We start from the raw sequence: 20,317 nt of genomic DNA on the forward strand, positions 1-20,317 counted from the left end.
TTTAGTTCCACAAATGCAACTAGATGGCGTTGGGATCGAATTAAAAGTCGCAATCGTTGTGTTACACGTCCTCACCTACTCGATTTCGTTGAATTCTTTACGTTAACTTTGCGCAGAGGCAATATCGTAACCAATGAGGTTAATCCGAGGTGCGATTATTGCTAGTTGAAAACTTTACCAATACCCCGCCGTGTGGACGTGAAACACCGTCCGCGATGGCAATTTTTGAATGGCCGTAAAAGGCCTAAGAATATAGTTGAGAAAGTATTGTTCACACTATCTGGTTTCTCATATGATATACATCTATATCTATACTAATATATAAAGCTGAAGAGTTTGTTTGTTTGTCTGAACGCAATAATCTCAGGAAGTTGAAAAAATATTTTTGTGTTGAATAGGCCATTCATCGAGGAAGGCTTTAGGCTATAAACCATCACGCTACGACTAATAGAAGCGAAGATACAATGGAAATTGTGAAAAAATCAGGGCAGGTATAAATTATAACTGATATCTTCTAACTACGGGGACGAAGTCGCGGGCAACAGCTAGTTTTATAATAATATTCATGATTATTGACCACTCACATTCCCGCATAGCAGTATGTCTTAGTATTATACCTTAGGATAATCAAAATAATAACTTGGATAGATACATTTATTAGCTCGGTGAACTACTCACACTAATGAAAAAAATGTAATACTCGCACGTGGATAATAATTTTTCAAATCTCATAAATACCTATTTTTTTATCATGAACGTGTTCTAGTCATTGGATACATGAACTGGGCTGCTTTTGTAAGACGACTAAAAAATCACCGTGTATATACAAAATAAACGAAAATGAAACAATAGAACGTCTCATAATTCCATTACCTTCCAGTCATCCGCAAACACATCAAATTTTTGTCTAGGAGAGTATTGAGTAGGTAAAGACACCACGACATCTTTAACGGGCTAGTCTGAAATGCTTTTTTTCATTCTTTTATCTGTTTCATAGAGCCCACTGTGCCCCACAGCTGGGTAAAGGCCTCCTCTAAATCTCTATCCGTCCTGGGCCATACGGAACCAGCGGACGTTGTAAGCATTTAGATCTTCTAGCCAATGATCCCTAGACCGCCCACAACGACGCCGTTTTTGTCCAGCGGTCACTATCGATCATGTAATCATCAAAATTCGGTCTTGTAACTAAACACCAAAAATTGCTGTGCTCATTAGCTCTTTGGCCAAAGTCGCCAGGAATGTAAGGGGTTCCAACTCCCAACTAACATCTTTCGGGGCCCAAGCACACCTACACATGGTACATTCTGCAAAAATACGTAAAATACTACTGCTTGGCTAATTCAAAATCTTGAGAAGAACTATTTGCTTTCGGATCGTCCATAATATGGCTTTAGATCTAAAGGATAAAATAACCAAGTGGTTCATCAGCTAACTAATCTTATATGCACAAATCTAGATAAGTCCATGTATGTACACAATTTTGAGTGGTGTTATTACACACATTTGGTGTTATTACAAATGTCCGATTTTTTCCAACGCCGATAAAGAAGTTTCTCTTCAAAACTCGATTTATACTATTTTGTTTGGAACACGCAACATACGAAAGATTTTATCGCACCCCTATTTTAGTATCGCAAACGCAACTAGATGGCGTTGGGATCGAATTAAAAGTCGCAATCGTTGTGTTACACGTCCTCATCTAGGCGATTTCGTTAAGGTCTTCTCATTAACTTTGCGCAGAGGCAATATCGTAACCAATGAGGTTAATCCGAGGTGCGATTATTGCTAGTTGAAAACTTTACCAATACCCCGCCGTGTGGACGTGAAACATCGTCCGCGATGGCAATTTTTGAATGGCCGTTAAGGCCTAAGAATACAATGTGTACTTGTGTAGGTACTTACCTTTAAGGTACCTAGTAGGTACTACCCTACCCAGCAAGTCTTAGAAGTTTGTTATTGTATTTATCGGGGTCGCAAGCATTCATAAGACTTTAATTAATTTCCCACATAAGAGTCAGAACATGGGACATGTAAGTAAGCTTTAAATAATTGTAATTATTTTTATCGGCCACGAAACTTAGAAAAAAAGTACAGATATGATCTATATATATCTATATCACTTCTGGCTGTAAACAATAATTATAATACGAGAGCGATGACCTCGGGTAAATTTGTTGTCCCTAGAGTTACCAATGTCTATGGAGACAGAACGCTACGGAAACGTATTCCATATATCCTCAACAGTTTACCTGCGGACATCAGAGATGAACAAAATAAAAATAAATTTAAGTCTAAATTAAAAAAATATTTAATAAATACTCTGCCATAATAACACTCCTTTATAAAATTAATATTAAGTAACACCATGTTAAGTTTATATAATAATATGTATAATTTAAGTTTATTTATAAGTTTATATACTTTTGATCTCGCAGACAAACAGTGTGTACTGTTTTGTGAGACACTGTACTATGTCATAAGAATAACGTGTACCTGTAATAACTGAATAAATAAATAAATAATAAATATCGCTTTGTACATTTTAAATGCAAGTGTGAAATAAATGAGCAGGTGTGCCTGCTTAAAAATAGAGACTTTGTTTTGTTATACCATAATATCTGTTACAATTTGTTTATATTGAGTTAAATAGGATTTTCCTTTGCTTGTTTAATAAACGAAAAAAATGTACAGACTAATAAAATTCAGATACTACCCTAAAAATTAATTTGAAATAAGATACATGTATATATATGTATAATACATACAAGCCCTAGTCATGGCTTCAAGGACAGACAAAAGTGTGATCCAAATTTTGTGCCAAGTTCAATGGTCAGTCCTGAAATTTATTTACAATAAGGAAGTGGGCTCTACTTTTTATAGTAACTATCGTGAGACTGATTAATTATTAAATGATACAACGGTTTACTCACGCATATTTATCGGGAGTGCCCGAGATCGAAACAAAAATATTTTATTTTATTTTTTTAGGGAAACAAACAGATATTATATATAAACAATTACAATCATAATAAACTACACATAATCCAAAACAGTTTCCACACTTAAACAATACATTCGTGCCAAGAATGTTAAACAGGTATGAAAAAGAGGAGAAAAACAATAGTTCAGTATCAAAAATAAATAAAAATAAAATTCTTCTTTGTATCAAACTAAAATGTTGAAGTTAAAAAAAAAACTCCAATGTTGAGAGGAACCAAACAATCGTGAATGACTCTTGCAAATCTAGGAAACGAAATGTTAAAAATATCTATGAAAAAAATACAATATTTCAGTATCAAAAATATATGTAAATTCTTTGTATCTTATAGATGTCTCCAACACCCCGCCTCCCAAATCCAAAAAAAAATATAATAAGGTTGTATTAGTAATAACGTCGTTAAGACAAATGTTGACGTAACAGCGCAGTCAGTGTACAACCAGTGTTGTGTGTGGTCGGCTTATCAAAGGGCTTCCGCTAAAATCCTATTAGTAAAATAAATTCGTCTGTTGGTCGTAGTAAGTTTAACGTAGTAGTTGTTCTTCGTAGTAGTAAGGTTTCGTTTCTTAATAGTTAGTTTCGGTAACAGAACATAAAATATTAAATACCAACTTTATAAATAAACATAACATTCGCAGTAAGTGATTTAGAAATCGTTTCATATTTGAGCACATTTAAACTTGTTTTAAATAATCTTTGATTGAAACAAAACTATTTTTGCAGTATTGTGATGCGTAAAGACAATTTCGAAATATCATAATGACGCACCATTGATAGCAAGTATCATAAAATATGTAATATCTTATCTTCGTGAGAATTTATATAAAAGGAAAATCGGATCGTGTTATATATTAACCTGAACCTTCGAAGTCACTGTCATGAAATTGTGGACGTGTGTGTTGTTGCTGTGCGCGGCGGCTGTCTGCGTCACGTGTGAGCAGCCGCCGAGTGACGAGGACTGGCTGGAGCTGGACACCCCGCAGGGACCAGTGCGCGGCCGCAGGGATCCCGATGCAGACCATCTATACGTTTTCTACAACATACCATATGCAACAGCTCCAACGAAGGAAGACAAATTTAAAGTAAGATTAAATATTTTGCATATAAACACTTCAGTCGTTTTACTTCCATATATTTTTCTAACTTTAAACGAATTTTTATGTGAGATGTATGGAACTCAAAATAATCCTGATATTATTTCAGCCACCACAACCAGCACCAGTTTGGAAAGTACCTTATGACGCTATTAACAAACATATTGTATGCCCGCAACCAAAAATTGTTCCGTTTCCAAGCCTCATAATTGAACAAGAAGATTGTCTTATCGCCACAGTGTACGTGCCTGACACACGAAAGAAAAATCTTCCTGTCCTCGTCTACGTTCATGGAGGAGGATTTTTTGCGGGTTATGGTGACATGTTCACGGCAAAACAACTACAAAAAAATAAAGATATGATATTGGTTACTTTTAATTATCGGCTTGGAATACACGGGTTCCTTTGTCTTGGTACCGAGGACGTTCCTGGAAATGCTGGAATGAAAGATCAAGTAGCTTTACTTCGATGGGTGCAACAGAATATTGCAAGCTACGGTGGTAATCCAGATGATGTCACACTTGCAGGCTATAGTGCGGGTTCCGCGGCGGTAGATTTAGTGATGCTCTCAAAGTCATCTGAAGGATTATTCAACAAAGTAATATTTGAGAGTGGAACCAGTATTGCTACCTGGGCGATCCAGGTTGATCCCTTGCAGAATGCTAAGAATCAAGCCAAAAAAATGAACTTTACCAATGTCGATGACATTCAAGCTTTAGAAAAGTTTTACAAAATAGCTCCTATGTCTCTCCTAACTTCAGATACATTTTTTGATCGATATGACTCGACTGTTGGTTTCCCACCATGTATAGAACGTGATACAGGATCTGAAGCATTCCTCACGGAATCTCCTCTGAAAATTTTACAGAAGGGTAGTTATAAGAAGTTACCCATGCTGTACGGTTTTTCTAATATGGAAGGGATAAGCAGGTTACCTAACTACGAACAATGGAAACATGTCATGAATGAAAAGTTTTCTGAGTTCTTACCAGCAGATCTAACGTTTAAAAGTGACGTCGAAAGAGAAGAAGTTGCAGAGAAGATTAAGAAATTCTTTTTTGGTGATAAACCTATTGGCGACGACACCGTGTTGAGTTATGTTGATTATTTCTCGGATGTTTTTTTCACGCACTCCATGCTTTGGGCGTTAAAGTTACACGTAGAGGGTGGTCACAATCAATTATATTTGTACGAATATTCGTTTGTTGATGACGACACTCCGGTAGTATCTCATACTAACATAAGGGGTGCCGACCACTGTGCTCAATCAAGAGCTGTAATGGACAGTTTTAATCAGAGTAACAGTAATGAAGACTTCGACAGTCCAGAATTCCGGAATATGAAGAAAACTATGCGACAAATTTGGAGGAACTTTGTTAAAACTGGGTGAGTAGAATATTCTTATCTTAAAAGTCAGGATGCTTCTAGATGATCTTCCAAATGAGGATGTCAATGTCTCTATTGCAGTAAGCCGGTGCCGGAGGAGTCATCTCTGCCTGCGTGGCCGGCGGCAGGCGCAGACAGGGCGCCGTACATGTCTCTGGGACAGAAGGTGGAGTTGCGTCACGAGCCGCTCCTGGAGACACGCTTCCGGTTCTGGGATGACATCTACCAGAAGTACTACCTGGAGCCCATACCTCCACCAGCAGCAGTAGCGTCAAGCGGAGGACAACGACAAGAATTATAAGAATTATAAATATTGTGTTTTGAATATCGCTTACTTTTGCACTGTATCAAATTATTTTACTTCCACTTAAGCAGGAGTATAGTGATAGAAGTGGTTTTTTGCTAAGTTTCATTGTTATTGACACCATAATGTTTACGGGGGTGTTGTAATATATAAAAAAAAAATTAGCAACTAGCAACTACTACAAGAGCAAGATTGTAGATTGGAAAATTAAGTTTTTATAAGATTTTAACATTGGAAAGAATGTCGAATTTTAAAATATTTTTGATTTTTTACCTATCTTTGTTCTCTTTGTAGGTACCTATTCTTTTGTCTTTTGTCGGAAATTCTTTTGTCGACAATACAACTTTATTCGGATACCACACCTTAAATCTTTTAGAATAATCTTTAAACCGTACATCAAGCGTAGATGTATTTTTCAATGATCCCGCCAGAATCGCCCGTCCTGAATTGTCCCTTTCGCTTCCCGCCAAATTTCATATTTCTTTTTCTGTTCTTTTATTATTTTTTAAAAATATCCAGACAGCCTCATATTTTGCTCACGCACGCGAATTAGTCAAATGACCTTCTAAAATCATTACATTTAATATCGCGCCTTACAATATACTAACAAAAATTCAACTAAGTCCGTTATTTTAAGTTTCGCATTCGTCGCAGCAGCCCTTATTTGAGTATCAGTAACAGCTCTGACTATTATTTCAGATCGTCAGACAAACCTTTTCGGTATTAAAACGCAAAAGAGACTTTCGGCATATGTCATGAACTTATTTAAATGTTACACATAACCTCAACGAGCTAACACTCGACCTAAAGCCCGATCACGCGTGGAATCACGGCAGCTATATGAGTTATCACAACGTCTATGACCCCTTCATGGACTTCGGAACACATTATAACGATGTTTAGAATCGAGGTACGCTCGCAACCACGAGAACGCTCACGGTGTTTATGCGATGATAAAGCGATCTACTTCTCAACGTGCGAGAACAATTACGACACGATCGACGCGAATCGTTTTGGTTTCTAACACATTTTCGAACGTTCGGGCATGTCTCAGGAAAAGCAGAAAAAAAAATAAGAAGCTCACCGATACTCGTGGCACCGTCAAAAATAAAATTTGCAGTAATTAGATGAAAATCAAACAAATCCTTTACTTCAACTTAAAACAGATGGCACAAACAGTACAAAGCACGTGGTCTATCCCACTTCTGATCTTAGAAACCAGAAGGAAGGACAGGTTTATAAAAAGAAAAGCACGGTTACGACACAAACAATTTAACCAAATCATTACAAAGATAACTTAAAATTAATACATCAAACTCTAATTACTGCAAAGGAATATGAATGGCAATTATCGAAATAACAATATGGCTGCTATGCTGAATAAATACAACGAAGGTCACGGAGATGTTCCAGCGATGCCAGCTGACAGCGGAGAGAGGGCGTTGCTAAGGGCGCTCCGTCTTTTATAGCGGACTGCTTGTCAAATCCCAGGTTCGAAAGAGGTTTCACTAAGGATCTTGAAGGAGGTTTCACTTTGAGAAGAAGGTTTCGTTAACAATATCTAAAATATTTTCATTTGAATTATTACTTAAAGTAATAAATGAAATATGTGAAATAATAAATTTAATTTAAAATATATTTTTTTATATTATTTTAATATTTTACAAAAAAATAATGGATTAAAAATTCTAAATATCCATGTTTTTAAATGTCACTCCATTCAAATTGTATCAAAATCGGTCCAGCATTTTTAAAGTTATAAATTGTATTGATATAGATACAGCAAGCACTGTCCCAAAAGTAGCTCAACAACATAAGCGTTGATTCTGTTCATTGACTTTTGGCGCTGACTGTATATCATTTTATTGTAATAACCATTTGAATCGCTTAGTAATTCGACAAGCACACCGTTGCGTATATCGCCTGAACGTGGATCCGTATAAAAGGACGATAAACGATAGAAGAATTCTATTATATCTTAATCGCTAACCTAATAAGACTGTGTGTGTGAATCATCGTGTCGCGATAATACCTTACATAAGTAAGTTATAAATAAACCGATTATTTATCAATATTTTACTAAAACTATAGATAATACTAAAGTATTTTAAAAGAACATTTGTAGGGTTCCCCATCCAAAAGGTAAAAACGGAATCCTATTGTGACACCGCTATGTGTCCATCCGTGTTTTACTAGGCAGTATCTAATGAATATTTCATTCATATAGCTAAACAGTTGAAATTTTTACAGATGATAATTTCTGTTGCAGTTATAAAAACGAAATACTAAAACAAAGATCAAAATTTAGTACCAGTTGTTACGGTCATATATTTGACTAGCTGTTGCCCGCGACTTCGTCCCCTGGGTAGAAGATATAAGTTATGATTTATATCTGCCTACCTGCCCTGTTTTTTTTTCACATTTTTCATTGTATCTTCGCTCCTATTAGTCGCAGCGTGATGGTTTATAGCCTAAAGCCTTCCTCGATGAATGGTCTATTCAACACAAAAATAATTTTACAATTTGGACCAGTAGTTCCTGAGATTAGCGCGTTCAAACAAACAAACTCTTCAGTTTTATATATTACTAGCTGTTGCCCGCGACTTCGTCCACGTGGTTAGAATTTTCCCCATTTTCCATTGTATCTTCGCTCCTATTAGTCGCAGCGTGATGTTATATAGCCTATAGCCTTCCTCGATAAATGGTCTATTCAACATAAAAAGAATTTTTCAAATCGAACCAGTGGTTCCCGAGATTAGCGCGTTCAAACAAACAAACAAACAAACTCTTCAGCTTTATATATTAGTATAGATAATATAATATAATATAATATAATATAATATAATATATAGAAGTATAGATATAGATTGGTGACGAATTATGTGCTATTTGAACGGCAAGTAACGCGAGTCTGGCCCTCGCTTGACCAGTTTTTATTTACTCTTTATCCGTTCTTGGTTTTGACCCTGAAACTAACAAAAATGTTATGTTACGGGCCAAATAGTCGACAAAGAATAAAAACAGGTTTACCGTGTCATTTTGATGTTTACATAGTTGCACGGTATTGTAAAAAAAATAGTAGTAACAAAATATGTGTATGTAAAAAACTTAATTGACTTCTTTTTACAAATTAAACACTATACACGCCGACATCTAATTCACCCACCATACCAACACAAACTCAAATAGTCTCTATTTGAGGTCTCGAGTGCGCGGGCGTGCTTCGTATGTGTTAAATTAAATTTAAAAATAGATTTGCTTAAATTGTTCAGCGTACGGAAACTACCTCTCAAGGTTTTGGACGAGAGACAGCCGTTTACAGCTCGCAGTTTCAATTTTACTGTTTACCCAATAACGTTTTACCAGTATATACCCCTGAGTGAGTATTTACTATTTACATATTTTTCTTGTAAACTGAAAAAAAAACTCATTTAACGGATATTAATGTGGTACAAAAATACAAGAGCGTGTCGTAATGACTTGCAAGAATGATAACAAGATAAAAGAAACCACATTCGATCGAACACTTGCTATTTAAAAATCTAATATATCTTCTAATATATAAAATTCTCGTGTCACGATGTTAGTTTCCGTACTCCTCCGAAACGGCTTAACCGATTTTTACCAAATTTTATATGCGTATTCAGTAGGTCTGAGAATAGAACAACATCTATTTTTCATAACCCTAAGTGATGAGGGTTGATCACACTAAAAAAAAATATTTTATTTTTTGGACGAAATTGATTGTTTTTTTTTTATAATGTGGCATTAAAAATACATACAACTAGAAAAAAAAATCGGCAAAACAACGGCATAAATATCAAAGAAATCATGAAGTCCCTTTAGTTTAATTTAAGTCATGGAGTTGTGGACGTGTGTGTTGCTACTGTGCGCGGCGGATGTGTGCGTCACATGTGAGCCGCCGAGTGACGAGGATTGGCTGGAGCTGGACACCCCACAGGGGCCGGTGCGCGGCCGCAGGGATCCGGAAGCAGACCATCTATACGTCTTTTATAACATACCATATGCTACAGCACCAATAAAAAAAAACAAATTCAAGGTAACATCAACATAAGATAAACAATATCAGTTACCGTAAATATATTGTCAGATCGTGTGTCTTTTTTTTAACAAACATAATAAGCGTAATAACTAGTAATAAGCATAGTATCCATGTTCCGTGTTATTATCTAGTCTGTTTAACGAATCATATTTGCGACGTTCTACGTTGACATGAAGACGATAATTTGTGATAAAAGAACAGGTCTTTCGTTTATAAGCTGTTGCCCGCGACTTCATCCGTGTGGTTAAAAGATATAAGTTAAGATTTTTTGTTATTTTACACATATTTCACTTTTCCCTCGGGAACTACTTAAGAAATCGGAATAAAAATTAGCTTATGTACTTTTCTGGATCACAGGTTATATGCATGCCAAATTTCATCCAAATCCGTTTAGCCGGTTTTGCGCGATTTAGTAACAAACATCCAGACATCCACACTTTCACATTTATAATACTAGTTAGGATACATATTACAAGTTACTTATTGAAAATCTGCTTTATGATAAACGAATTGATCTTAATCTTACGCCTTTCTTTATTTTAGCCTCCTCAACCACCACCTACTTGGAAAGCACCTTATGACGCACTCGACAAACACATTATTGCCCACACCCTAAAGCTATTGTCGACATGCTTCCAAGCTTTATGGTGCCACAAGAAGATTGTCTTATCGCAACTGTATACGTGCCTGATACACGAAAGAAAACTCTTTCGGTACTTGTATACGTTCATGGAGGAACATTTGTTTCGGGATATGGGGACATGTACAAGGCAAAACATCTACTGGAAACGAAAGATATGATATTGGTCACGTTTAACTATCGCCTTGGAATACATGGGTTCCTTTGTCTTGGTACCGAGGACGTTCCTGGAAATGCTGGAATGAAAGATCAAGTAGCTTTACTTCGATGGGTGCAACAGAATATTGCAAGCTACGGTGTTAATCCAGACGATGTCACACTTGCAGGCTATAGTGCGGGATCCGCGGCGGTAGATTTGGTGATGCTCTCAAAGTCATCTGAAGGATTATTCAACAAAGTAATATTTGAGAGTGGAACCAGAATTGCTACCTGGGCGATCCAGGTTGATCTTTTGATGCTTTCAAAATCAGCAGAAGGATTATTCAATAAAGTTATACCTGAAAGCGGAGCTAATCTTTCACCCTGGGCGATCCAGAGAGATCCCCTACAGAATGCAAAAAATCAAGCCAAAAAAATGAACTTTACCAATGTCCATGACATTCAGGCTTTAGAAAAGTTTTACAAAACAGCTCCTATGTCGCTCTTAACTTCGGATATGTTTTTAGATCGTTTTGACTCGACTGTTGGTTTCCCACCATGTATAGAACGCAGGGACCGGCCGGATACTCATTGAAAGGGTTTTTGAAGGGGTTTTTTTAAGCGCTTCAAGAAAAAACCCTATGACATATGTTACACCTTCGAACGGATTACTGTAACCCTGTTCCGAACAGGTTACCCTTTCACTACCCGGTAACACTGTAACAGGGTAACCCACTCCAACCTAAGAGCGAGTACACATTAAGGCTGGTTTTACAGTCACGCGTTTCGGCAGCGCCGTCGGAGCGCGCGCGCTCGGATATGTTTGGGGTATTAGTAGCGTTTCAAATTCGCGCGCTTGAGCAGCGCCGTTCGCGTCCTATTCGCGCGGCGCGGTCGAAGCGCGCGCCGCTCGTGCGCTTCTACGGCCATTGTGCGTTTTAGTCTCACGCCGTTGAGACGTGCCGTTAGGTACTGTTGTGTACAAAATGAATCACATCGATACGGGTCGAGTAATTGACGAAGTGCGAATTAGAAGATGTTTATGGGACCCGGCCGATGATTTTTATAAGAATATAGAATTTATAAGAATAAGGCGAAAATATTTATAAAATTTATAACTATTTTCTCGTAAATCAGAGAAAGATGTTACGTGTTCGCCTCTCAGTAACCTTGTAGCGTTATAAGGATCAACACCTACTGTTCTTCGACGTTTTTGTTGCCTTTTTTTCCATAAAAAGTAAATAGCCAGTACTCTAACCGCATTGCCGTTCATTTTGTATCTGTTTGTACACGACTGTCTCACAGCAGCGAAACGCGCCGTACTAATGTCGTTTTATGGTGCACCGCTGTTCAAACGCGCGCTGTCCAACAGCGCGCTGTCCAACGGCGCGTCTAGCGGCGTGACTGTAAAACCAGCCTAAGCGTTTTGAAGCGCGCGCTTTGATAACGCGCGTTTTGAGAACCAGTAGTTCTTATTTAGGTGTACACATGCAAACGCGCGTTTCGGATGAAGCGCGCGTCGAACGCGCGCTTTGATATTTTCGTTCAAACGCGCGTTGGGAGGGCGTCAGCCGCGCGCTTCGAGATACATGAGCCGCCATTTTGTTGTACATTTGATCGCGCGCTTTCGTGTAGAGTGGACGCACGGGACGACGAAAATGGAGACCGAGCATTTCGATTCAGATTTGTTTATAGATGAAATTCAAAAACGACCAGCGATCTGGGATATGGAAAGTCCCGATTATAAGAATAAAGTGATTAAAAAACGTAATTGGGAGGAGCTTGTAGAAATATTGTGACGCTGGAGATAGTTTAGAGAAAAAGAAACTGTTGGGTGAGTGATTATTTTATTGAATTCTTGTTTACAATAACGTGTTAGGAAAGTACTTATATCATATTGTCTTGCCAGTGAAGTTTTCCCTCGTTTACAAAATAACGGGCAAATTTGTCTCTAGCAGTCCTAGCAGTGAAACTGCCGCGTGGTATATCTTCTGGACTTATAGATTGTAAAGGTGAATGATAAAGTGTATCTTCAAATCTATAACCGTCGCGTGTACGCACGTTATTATGTAGTACGGTGCATGCTTTGATGATATTTTCCGCGAACTCAATATTTACATCTATAGGTCTATGGAATATTCGCCATTTGTTGCTCAATATTCCGAAAGTGCATTCGATGTAGCGCCTTGCTCTCGATAATCGGTAATTGAAAACTCTTTTTGTGTGTGTGAGTTGTTTTCCACTGTAAGGACGCATCACGTTTGACATGATTGCAAAGGCTTCATCGCCTACAAACACGTGAGGCAATGGTGTTCTATAGATATTTGATATTGGCTTCGGGTTGGGAATATTTAATTTACCATCCATCATTCTTTTATAAAATTCGGAGTGTTGAAAAATCGCTGAATCACTGCTTTTACCATAAGATCCGATATCAACGTATATAAAACAATAATTTGCGTCACACACTGCTAGCAAGACCGAAGAGAAATAAACTTTATAATTAAAATAAAGCGAGCCTGTATGTTCCGGTTGTATTATTTCAATGTGCTTCCCATCAATTGCACCGATACAGTTTGGGAAGTTGGCGTATTTCATAAAACCTTTTTCTACGTCTTTCCATTTTTCGGTAGTCATTTCAGGCATGCACATAGATTTTAATTTGCTCCACAGCACTTTGCAAACTTGTTCCACTATCTGTATAATAGTCGATTTTCCAAGACGATATCCATAGTGTAATTCTGCGAACGAACAGCCTGTAGCCAAGTATCTGTCAAAAATAAAAATAGCATTATATTATTTCTTTTCAGGTTCTACACTAACAAGAAAATGGAAAAGTATTCGAGACAATTACATAAGGGAGTCTAAACGGCAAAAAAATCTTCCATCTGGGTCTGGATCCTCCAAACATGTACCATATGTATACTTCGCAAAACTAAAATTTCTCGAGAGTTCCGTATTAAATAAAGATACAGAGAACAACTTTGAAACTCCTGCCGTAACAAATTCTGGTTTAAACAATGCGGAAAATGAAGACTTAATACCACCTCCAAAAGAATAAACTGAAGGGACAAGGAAGAAACAAAAAATAAATGCAGTGGATAAACAAATTGTTGATATTTTAGAAAAAAGTTTGCACGCAAGACAACAGCTTCAAACAGCACAACTAACTAATGAAGATGATGATAAATTATTCTGTTTATCATTGTACACTGAGCTCAAGAAGGTACCTGAGAATCGACGGCTGTCAACAAAGATTGAATTGCTCAATGTAATTCAAAAAGCACAGAATCCAGCATTACCACAACAAACAAATCAGTACCAATATCAATACGCATATTCTACACCGTCTTATTCCGGATACACTACTGCTAGGTCCTCAACACCATCACAACAGTGGTCTGCGACACCACCGGCACCGGCACCACCACCGCCAACGTCGACGTGGGTGCCGTCACCTTCAAGCCAAGATTCGGACAGTCTTCATTTATTTGAATAAATTTACTTACCTTAACGTTATAACGAGTTTTTCTTCTGGTGAAACTGAGTCTCTTAATATTGTTGAATTACCCGTTATGTCAGTTTTTATAATACTCAGTAATTCATCAAATGATTTCACAGACATTCTTAAATAATTAAAGAACTTAGGTCCATATTGTCTTAATTTTGGATATAATGTAACAAACGACCCATGCGTCAGTCTATCTCTCAGTATAGGGTGCACCCAATATTCTCTTTGTCTTTGTCGTCGTCTTTTATAGCGACGGTAGAGGAGCCACACACAAGCAATCTCTTCGACGTCCATTTTCGAACTGAGCCAAAAGTATGTTCGCCCTACTAACGCTCGTTGAACGCCGTGCTAAGCGCGGTGTGTGTACGCGACCAACGCGCGCTCAACGCAACGCCGAGCGCCCAGTATGTACTTGCCTTAAGACAATGCAATATGCACTCTTTATCATAGACATTAGTTTGAAAATAGTATAACCACGAGCGCACGTGACATCTTACCGCCCAGCGGCGCCATTGTTGCATTTACCGAGTGACTTGTAAACATGGAATAAAAATCATTGTGGATATGATCTTACAGTTTAATTTTGCTTGTCGCACATTTCAAACGTTGTGATATATATTTTTCGTGTCTATATTTGTAGACCAGGGTCGATAATTTTTAAAACCAAAAAAAATAATAGTGGGATGAAACCCATTAGAAAAGGAGGGGAATATTATAAAAATGAAAGGAAAAATAATTTACGGGCGATCTGAGGTCGGGAAGGGGGATTTTTTTTTCGATTTCCGGCAAAACTAAAATTCGTATCGAAAAAAGTCAAATGGCAAAGTTGTAGGTAATAAAAAAGATCTAAAACTTTTGTGTTTACATTTTTTTCTCATAACCTCATAATTTATGTGAAAAATCTAAAAAACCAAGATTGTGGTTTTTTATTTTGATAACGAAATTTGGTGAAAACTTACTTTTTTGTGTCCCAAATACGCTGTAATTTATTTGATTAAAAATATTAATTTTTTCACCTTATTTTGAATTAATATAAAAAAACTCTAATTTTCAATCGAAAATTCACCCGTCAAATCTTCTCAGAAAATGCATAAAATGAAAAAAAACTTGTATTCGATTTTTTTTTAAAATTATTATAAATAATTTCATCTAAAAAATTTGATCTCATTTTGTGTTCAATAGACCAGTAATCGAGGAAGGTTTTAGGCTAGGTATATAAAATTACGCTGCAACTAATAGGAGCGAAGATTTAATGGAAAATGTGGCAAATACGGGGAAAAATATTAATCTTCGAGGGCTTTCGTTCAAAAATTCCTAACTTATATCTTCTAACCACGCGGACGAAGTCGCGGGCAACAGCTAGTTACCTATATGGCTGGTTTTCTTATCATGCTCACGTGACGCGACGTTTCGCGCGTAGGTAGTTTGTCCGAGAGGCGCGAGTCGCGGCGCGACGCGTCGGCGATAGAACAAAATCAGCTGTAGTCTTAGTAAAGCAATGAGGGGCCGCTAGGGTGCAAGTATGCAGCTCAAGTTTAGTGGGTAATTCAGGGTAACACGAATAAAAGCCTTTCGTTAAGGTAACCACTTCAAAGGGTTAAGTTATTGGAGGGGTTAACCCCTTCACGTGGTTACCATAATGAAGGTGTTAACCATTTCGCTGGATTTCGAGGATGTAACTCGAACAAAAGGTAACACTGCGATATGAGTTACCCCGTGTACGGGTTACCCTGTCAAACGGCTTAACTCTAAAGTGGGGTTCTATTAGAACGTGATACAGGATCTGAAGCATTCCTCACGGAATCTCCTCTGAAAATTTTACAGAAGGGTAGTTATAAGAAGTTACCGATGCTGTACGGTTTTAATATGGACGGAAAATACCGTCTTTCCTTTTACGAACTATGGAAACTAACATCTGACTTGACTTTTAAAACTGAAGTGGAAAGAGAAGAAGTCGCGGATAAGATTAAGAAATTCTTTACCTATTGGCGACGACACGGTGTTGAGTTATCACAGAAAAGTCATCACAGTGGAATCACAGAAAAGCCTACATCAGATTTAAGGGAGCACACTTGGTATCACAACTCAATCTTCGTTAACAGTCTCCTGGCAAGCTATCAAACAGGAGAGGCTACTGAATCAGCGAGCTATCACGCTTGGATCCATCCAAGCATTGAATGATTGTGATAGGCGTCCGATGGCCTTTATATAGTTACCGCGTGACGTAATTGTTGTTCTAGAACGCGACCTGCTTTCTGCCGCCTGCCGCTTTTTTTTATCATTTATTCATGTATAACTTTACACTGCATTTACAAGTTTACTCGCCAAGCTATGTCGCTTGTTGGTCGCTTATGTGTGTGTGTTACCACAATATGTGATGTTATGGTTTTATCATCTAGATATTTATAAATATCAAAATTATGCTCTTTTGCCGCAACTACTAATTACTTAATTGCATACCAGTGTAGGGCGCTGCAATAAAGATAAAGTTTCTGGACCTTGATCAAGAATAATGGCCTTTAATTAAGGTTTTGTATTTCAAACCGTATAGTTTCTAGATCTAGATCTACTTACGGCCAGAAAGCTTTATATTCTATGCACACTCTACAATTATAAATAAAAGAAGAAGAAGACCTCTCCGTTAAAACAACATATGCCAAAAGTCCATATTCTCAAAATTCAGCAGAACTACATGATAAAAATAAATAAAATAATAATCTTTATGATTCTATCCTCTTTCCAACAGAGATTGGAAAAAGGCAGTCATTCAGTGGCAAAGAACATGCCCAGCTATTTTTTATTTAAACGGCTGTTTTTTTGGTTATTCTTTAGCTTTTCATTGACACCCAAGAGTTAAATTTTTAAAATATGAAACAGGCTTGGGAAAATGATGAGGATAATCATACAATACGGCGATCCAACGTTTGTGCACCATTCAGATTTATCAGCTATTTCAGAAGTGATGAACAAGTTCATACGTGTTAGCATGTGCTTCGGATGGCATAGATATTTTGTAGCAAGTCATAAGATTCATAATCGCTACAGACAGCAAAATGATAAAAAATCGGCATTGATAATTTTAATACACAATGTTATCTTCAAACTTCGCTCTATAAAAATAAATTATCTACACTTAATTGTTTTATTTCAAAATAGTCGTTATGAAGTTGTGGACGTGTGTGTTGCTGTTGTGTGCGGCGGCTGTGAGTGTCACATGTGAGCAGCCGCTGAGTGACGAGGACTGGCTGGAGCTGGACACCCCGCAGGGACCGGTGCGCGGCCGCAAGGATCCCAAAACGGACCTATACGTCTTCTATAACATCCCATACGCAACAGCTCCAGTAAAAGAAAACAAATTCAAGGTATTTATGTAATAATAATACTCGCCTAAGAAATACTATGAATATATTACTGCTGGCCTCAATCCTCTCATATAGGAGGAAAGTTTGGAGAATTGATCGCTAGCATAATGCGGTTTTGCAATTTTTGATTTCACATTCATAGTTGCATTGATGATAGAAACTGCACTTCGTGCCTTCAAATCCATACGTACTCTAAAGCACGTTTAAGCCAACAAAAAAATGGAAAACATTTATTTCGGCGTACTGGTTTAGTTTTGCCTGGGCTTATTCCTTATAATATTCTTTTTTTCCAGGCACCCCTTCCTGCACCAGTATGGACAAAACCATTCGATGCAATCAACAAGCATGTCATCTGTCCACAGGTGACAATTCCAATTGTGTTATTACCGGATAATCTGGTGACGCAAGAAAATTGCCTTATCGCTAACGTATACGTGCCTGACACACGAAAGAAAAATCTTACGGTGATTGTTTACGTCCATGGAGGAGCATATGTAATGGGCTATGGAGAGCTAATGAAATTTTCAAACCTTATTAACAGCAGAAAAGATATCATATTGGTTACTTTTAACTATCGTCTTGGCATCCACGGTTTCTTGTGTCTTGGCACTGAAGACGCTCCTGGAAATGCCGGGATGAAAGATCAGGTTGCTTTACTTCGCTGGGTGCGAGACAATATCGCAAGTTACGGCGGAAACCCGAAGGATGTTGCTCTTGTAGGCGCCAGTGCAGGTTCCTCGTCTGTGGATCTCTTGATGCTGTCAAAATCAGCGCAGGGGTTGTTCCACAGAGTAGTCCCCGAGAGCGGAGGTAATCTTGCGGCGTTTTCAATTCAAAGAGACCCAGTAAAGGTTGCCAAGTCTCACGCTCAAAAGTTAAACTTTACAAACGTTGATGACATTTATGCTTTAGAAGATTTCTACAAGACAGCATCATGGGAACTATTAACCTCGGACTCATTTTTTGACCGACTCGACTCAACCTTTGTCTTCTCACCTTGCTTGGAACGTGAGACAGGGGAGGAAGCATTCCTCACTGAATCTCCTTTAAGTATTTTACAGAAGGGGTCGTATAAGAAGTTACCCGTGCTGTATGGTTTTGCCCAAATGGAAGGGCTACTACGCGTACACGTTGACTACGAAGATTGGAAACATAAGATGAATAAAAAGTTTTCCGATTTCCTACCCGCTGACTTGACCTTTAAGTCTGAGGAAGAAAGGGAAGAAGTAGCAGAGAAGATTAAAAAATTCTTTTTTGGAAGCAAACCGGTTGGTGATGACAACATTTTGAGTTACGTTGATTATTTTTCGGACATCATATTTGCTTATCCCATGCTTTGGGCTGTTAAGCTACATGTAGAGGCTGGAAACAATGAAATATATTTGTATGAATATTCTTTTGTTGACGAAAACACTCCGCTTATTCCACATACTAACATAAGGGGCGCAAATCACTGTGCACAATCGATGGCTATAATGGATGGTGTTAACATAACACATGTGGATGAAAACCTTGCAACCCCAGAATATAGGAGTATGAAGAAAACTATAAGACAAATTTGGTACAACTTCATTAAAACTGGGTGAGCATATTTAGAACTTATCGCAAATCTTGACTTGCTGTAGCTCGTTGTACCCAATCCAATGCTATTGGGCTAAACTTACGTATGACGAGAATACGATAACTTTAATGTCACTAAGCATGATTATGAGAAATTGAGCTTTGTAACATAATATACTGTAATCATACTAATCATGTTAAAATGTGTAATAAAATTTTGATCTGAAATTTATAGGAAAGGATCAGCTGCAGGTTAATTTATTTAAATAAATGAATAAATTATTAATTTTGTTCTGTAGCAAACCCGTGCCGGAAGGGTCGTCACTGCCCGCGTGGCCGGCGGCAGGCGCGGACAGGGCGCCGTATATGTCTCTGGGACAGAAGGTAGAACTACGAAACGAGCCGTTGCTGGAGACACGCACCCGATTCTGGGAGGACATCTACCAGAAGTACCACCTAGAGCCTATACCTCCACCAGCACCCGAACCACGAAAGCATCAAGAACTATAGAGTTAATCTTTTAGTCATATAGTAAGGATTGTAAAAAATATGTATGACACCATTTAAATATATTGTGAATATGAAATTGAGAAGAATAAGGAACTAACTTATATTTAACTCTGTGTTGTATATAAATAAACACTACAGGCAAATACGACTACCGAAAATACCCTCGTTAAGATTTTATTGGTATTATGGTTTGAATAAAGTATTTGTTTCAATATCTGTTTATTTTGTTGCAAATAATAAGAATTACTTTGAAGCAGCGTAGCCAAGTTACGACAGAAAAACGAGTAGCTTTCGAGAGACATTAAAATTAGACGAGTCATTCAATGCTACAACTAACCTTATTACACACGTCATGGCTCCACATTTCTCCCAAAAATCCGACGTTTTAGAGTAGTAATCTTATTTTTAATATTCACATGGAGGCGTCCAAGCTTCGAATTTGGTTTGTTTTTACACTGCCTTCGTACGGAAAGTTTTTACATTTCAATTTTCTTTTTTTATTTCGTCATTATTTTTAAAATCTGTAATTTTTCTTTACTGGCCTTAAAAGCAGCGACGATATTTTTTTCATATTCCCCGTTGTAATTATTATGAAACAAATGCTCTAGTCATGCGTCAAACTTAAAGACGAAACAATTCATTGAAATCGGATTAGATCGAAAGGATAATGATAATATCAATCATTCGGGAAGCAAACAAGTAATTTTGTGGAACCATCGTGACTTGTAATTGCATGAAGATACTAGGTATG

General features: G+C 37.5%; 3 protein-coding genes, 1 long non-coding RNA gene and 2 other non-coding genes across 6 annotated transcripts; all 6 read left to right on the forward strand.

Moving 5' to 3' along the window:
* Positions 1-104: 104 nt before the first annotated feature.
* On the forward strand, positions 105-244 carry LOC113493611. The gene has a single exon (XR_003400591.1). It is a non-coding gene; the product is annotated as a U4 spliceosomal RNA (small nuclear RNA).
* Positions 245-1,728: 1,484 nt separating this feature from the next.
* On the forward strand, positions 1,729-1,867 carry LOC113493612. Its single transcript, XR_003400592.1, has one exon. It is a non-coding gene; the product is annotated as a U4 spliceosomal RNA (small nuclear RNA).
* Positions 1,868-3,682: 1,815 nt separating this feature from the next.
* On the forward strand, positions 3,683-6,143 carry LOC113492811 (cholinesterase 1-like). Its single transcript, XM_026870488.1, has 3 exons — positions 3,683-4,080; positions 4,202-5,478; positions 5,560-6,143. The coding sequence occupies exons 1-3, from the start codon at positions 3,877-3,879 to the stop codon at positions 5,777-5,779; spliced, it is 1,701 nt and encodes a 566-aa protein (XP_026726289.1). The 5' UTR covers positions 3,683-3,876; the 3' UTR covers positions 5,780-6,143.
* A 2,489-nt stretch (positions 6,144-8,632) lies between these two features.
* Positions 8,633-16,266, forward strand: LOC113492814 (esterase FE4-like). Its single transcript, XM_026870492.1, is given in 7 exon segments — positions 8,633-9,161; positions 9,629-9,842; positions 10,389-10,443; positions 10,446-11,183; positions 14,961-14,966; positions 15,903-16,113; positions 16,115-16,266. Coding segments are annotated over 6 exon segments (1,293 nt in total). The 5' UTR covers positions 8,633-9,161; positions 9,629-9,641; the 3' UTR covers positions 16,197-16,266.
* Positions 11,386-13,558, forward strand: LOC113492815. The gene is made up of 2 exons (XR_003400530.1): positions 11,386-12,457; positions 13,434-13,558. It is a non-coding gene; the product is annotated as an uncharacterized LOC113492815 (long non-coding RNA).
* Positions 16,267-17,290: 1,024 nt separating the features above from the next.
* On the forward strand, positions 17,291-19,778 carry LOC113492809 (esterase FE4-like). Its single transcript, XM_026870487.1, has 3 exons — positions 17,291-17,496; positions 17,790-19,078; positions 19,356-19,778. Exons 1-3 carry the CDS (start codon positions 17,296-17,298, stop codon positions 19,564-19,566), a joined length of 1,701 nt encoding a protein of 566 aa, XP_026726288.1. The 5' UTR covers positions 17,291-17,295; the 3' UTR covers positions 19,567-19,778.
* Positions 19,779-20,317: the final 539 nt, after the last annotated feature.

This window comes from Trichoplusia ni, chromosome 4 (assembly GCF_003590095.1).
Source record: "Trichoplusia ni isolate ovarian cell line Hi5 chromosome 4, tn1, whole genome shotgun sequence".
Classification (NCBI taxonomy): domain Eukaryota; kingdom Metazoa; phylum Arthropoda; class Insecta; order Lepidoptera; family Noctuidae; genus Trichoplusia; species Trichoplusia ni.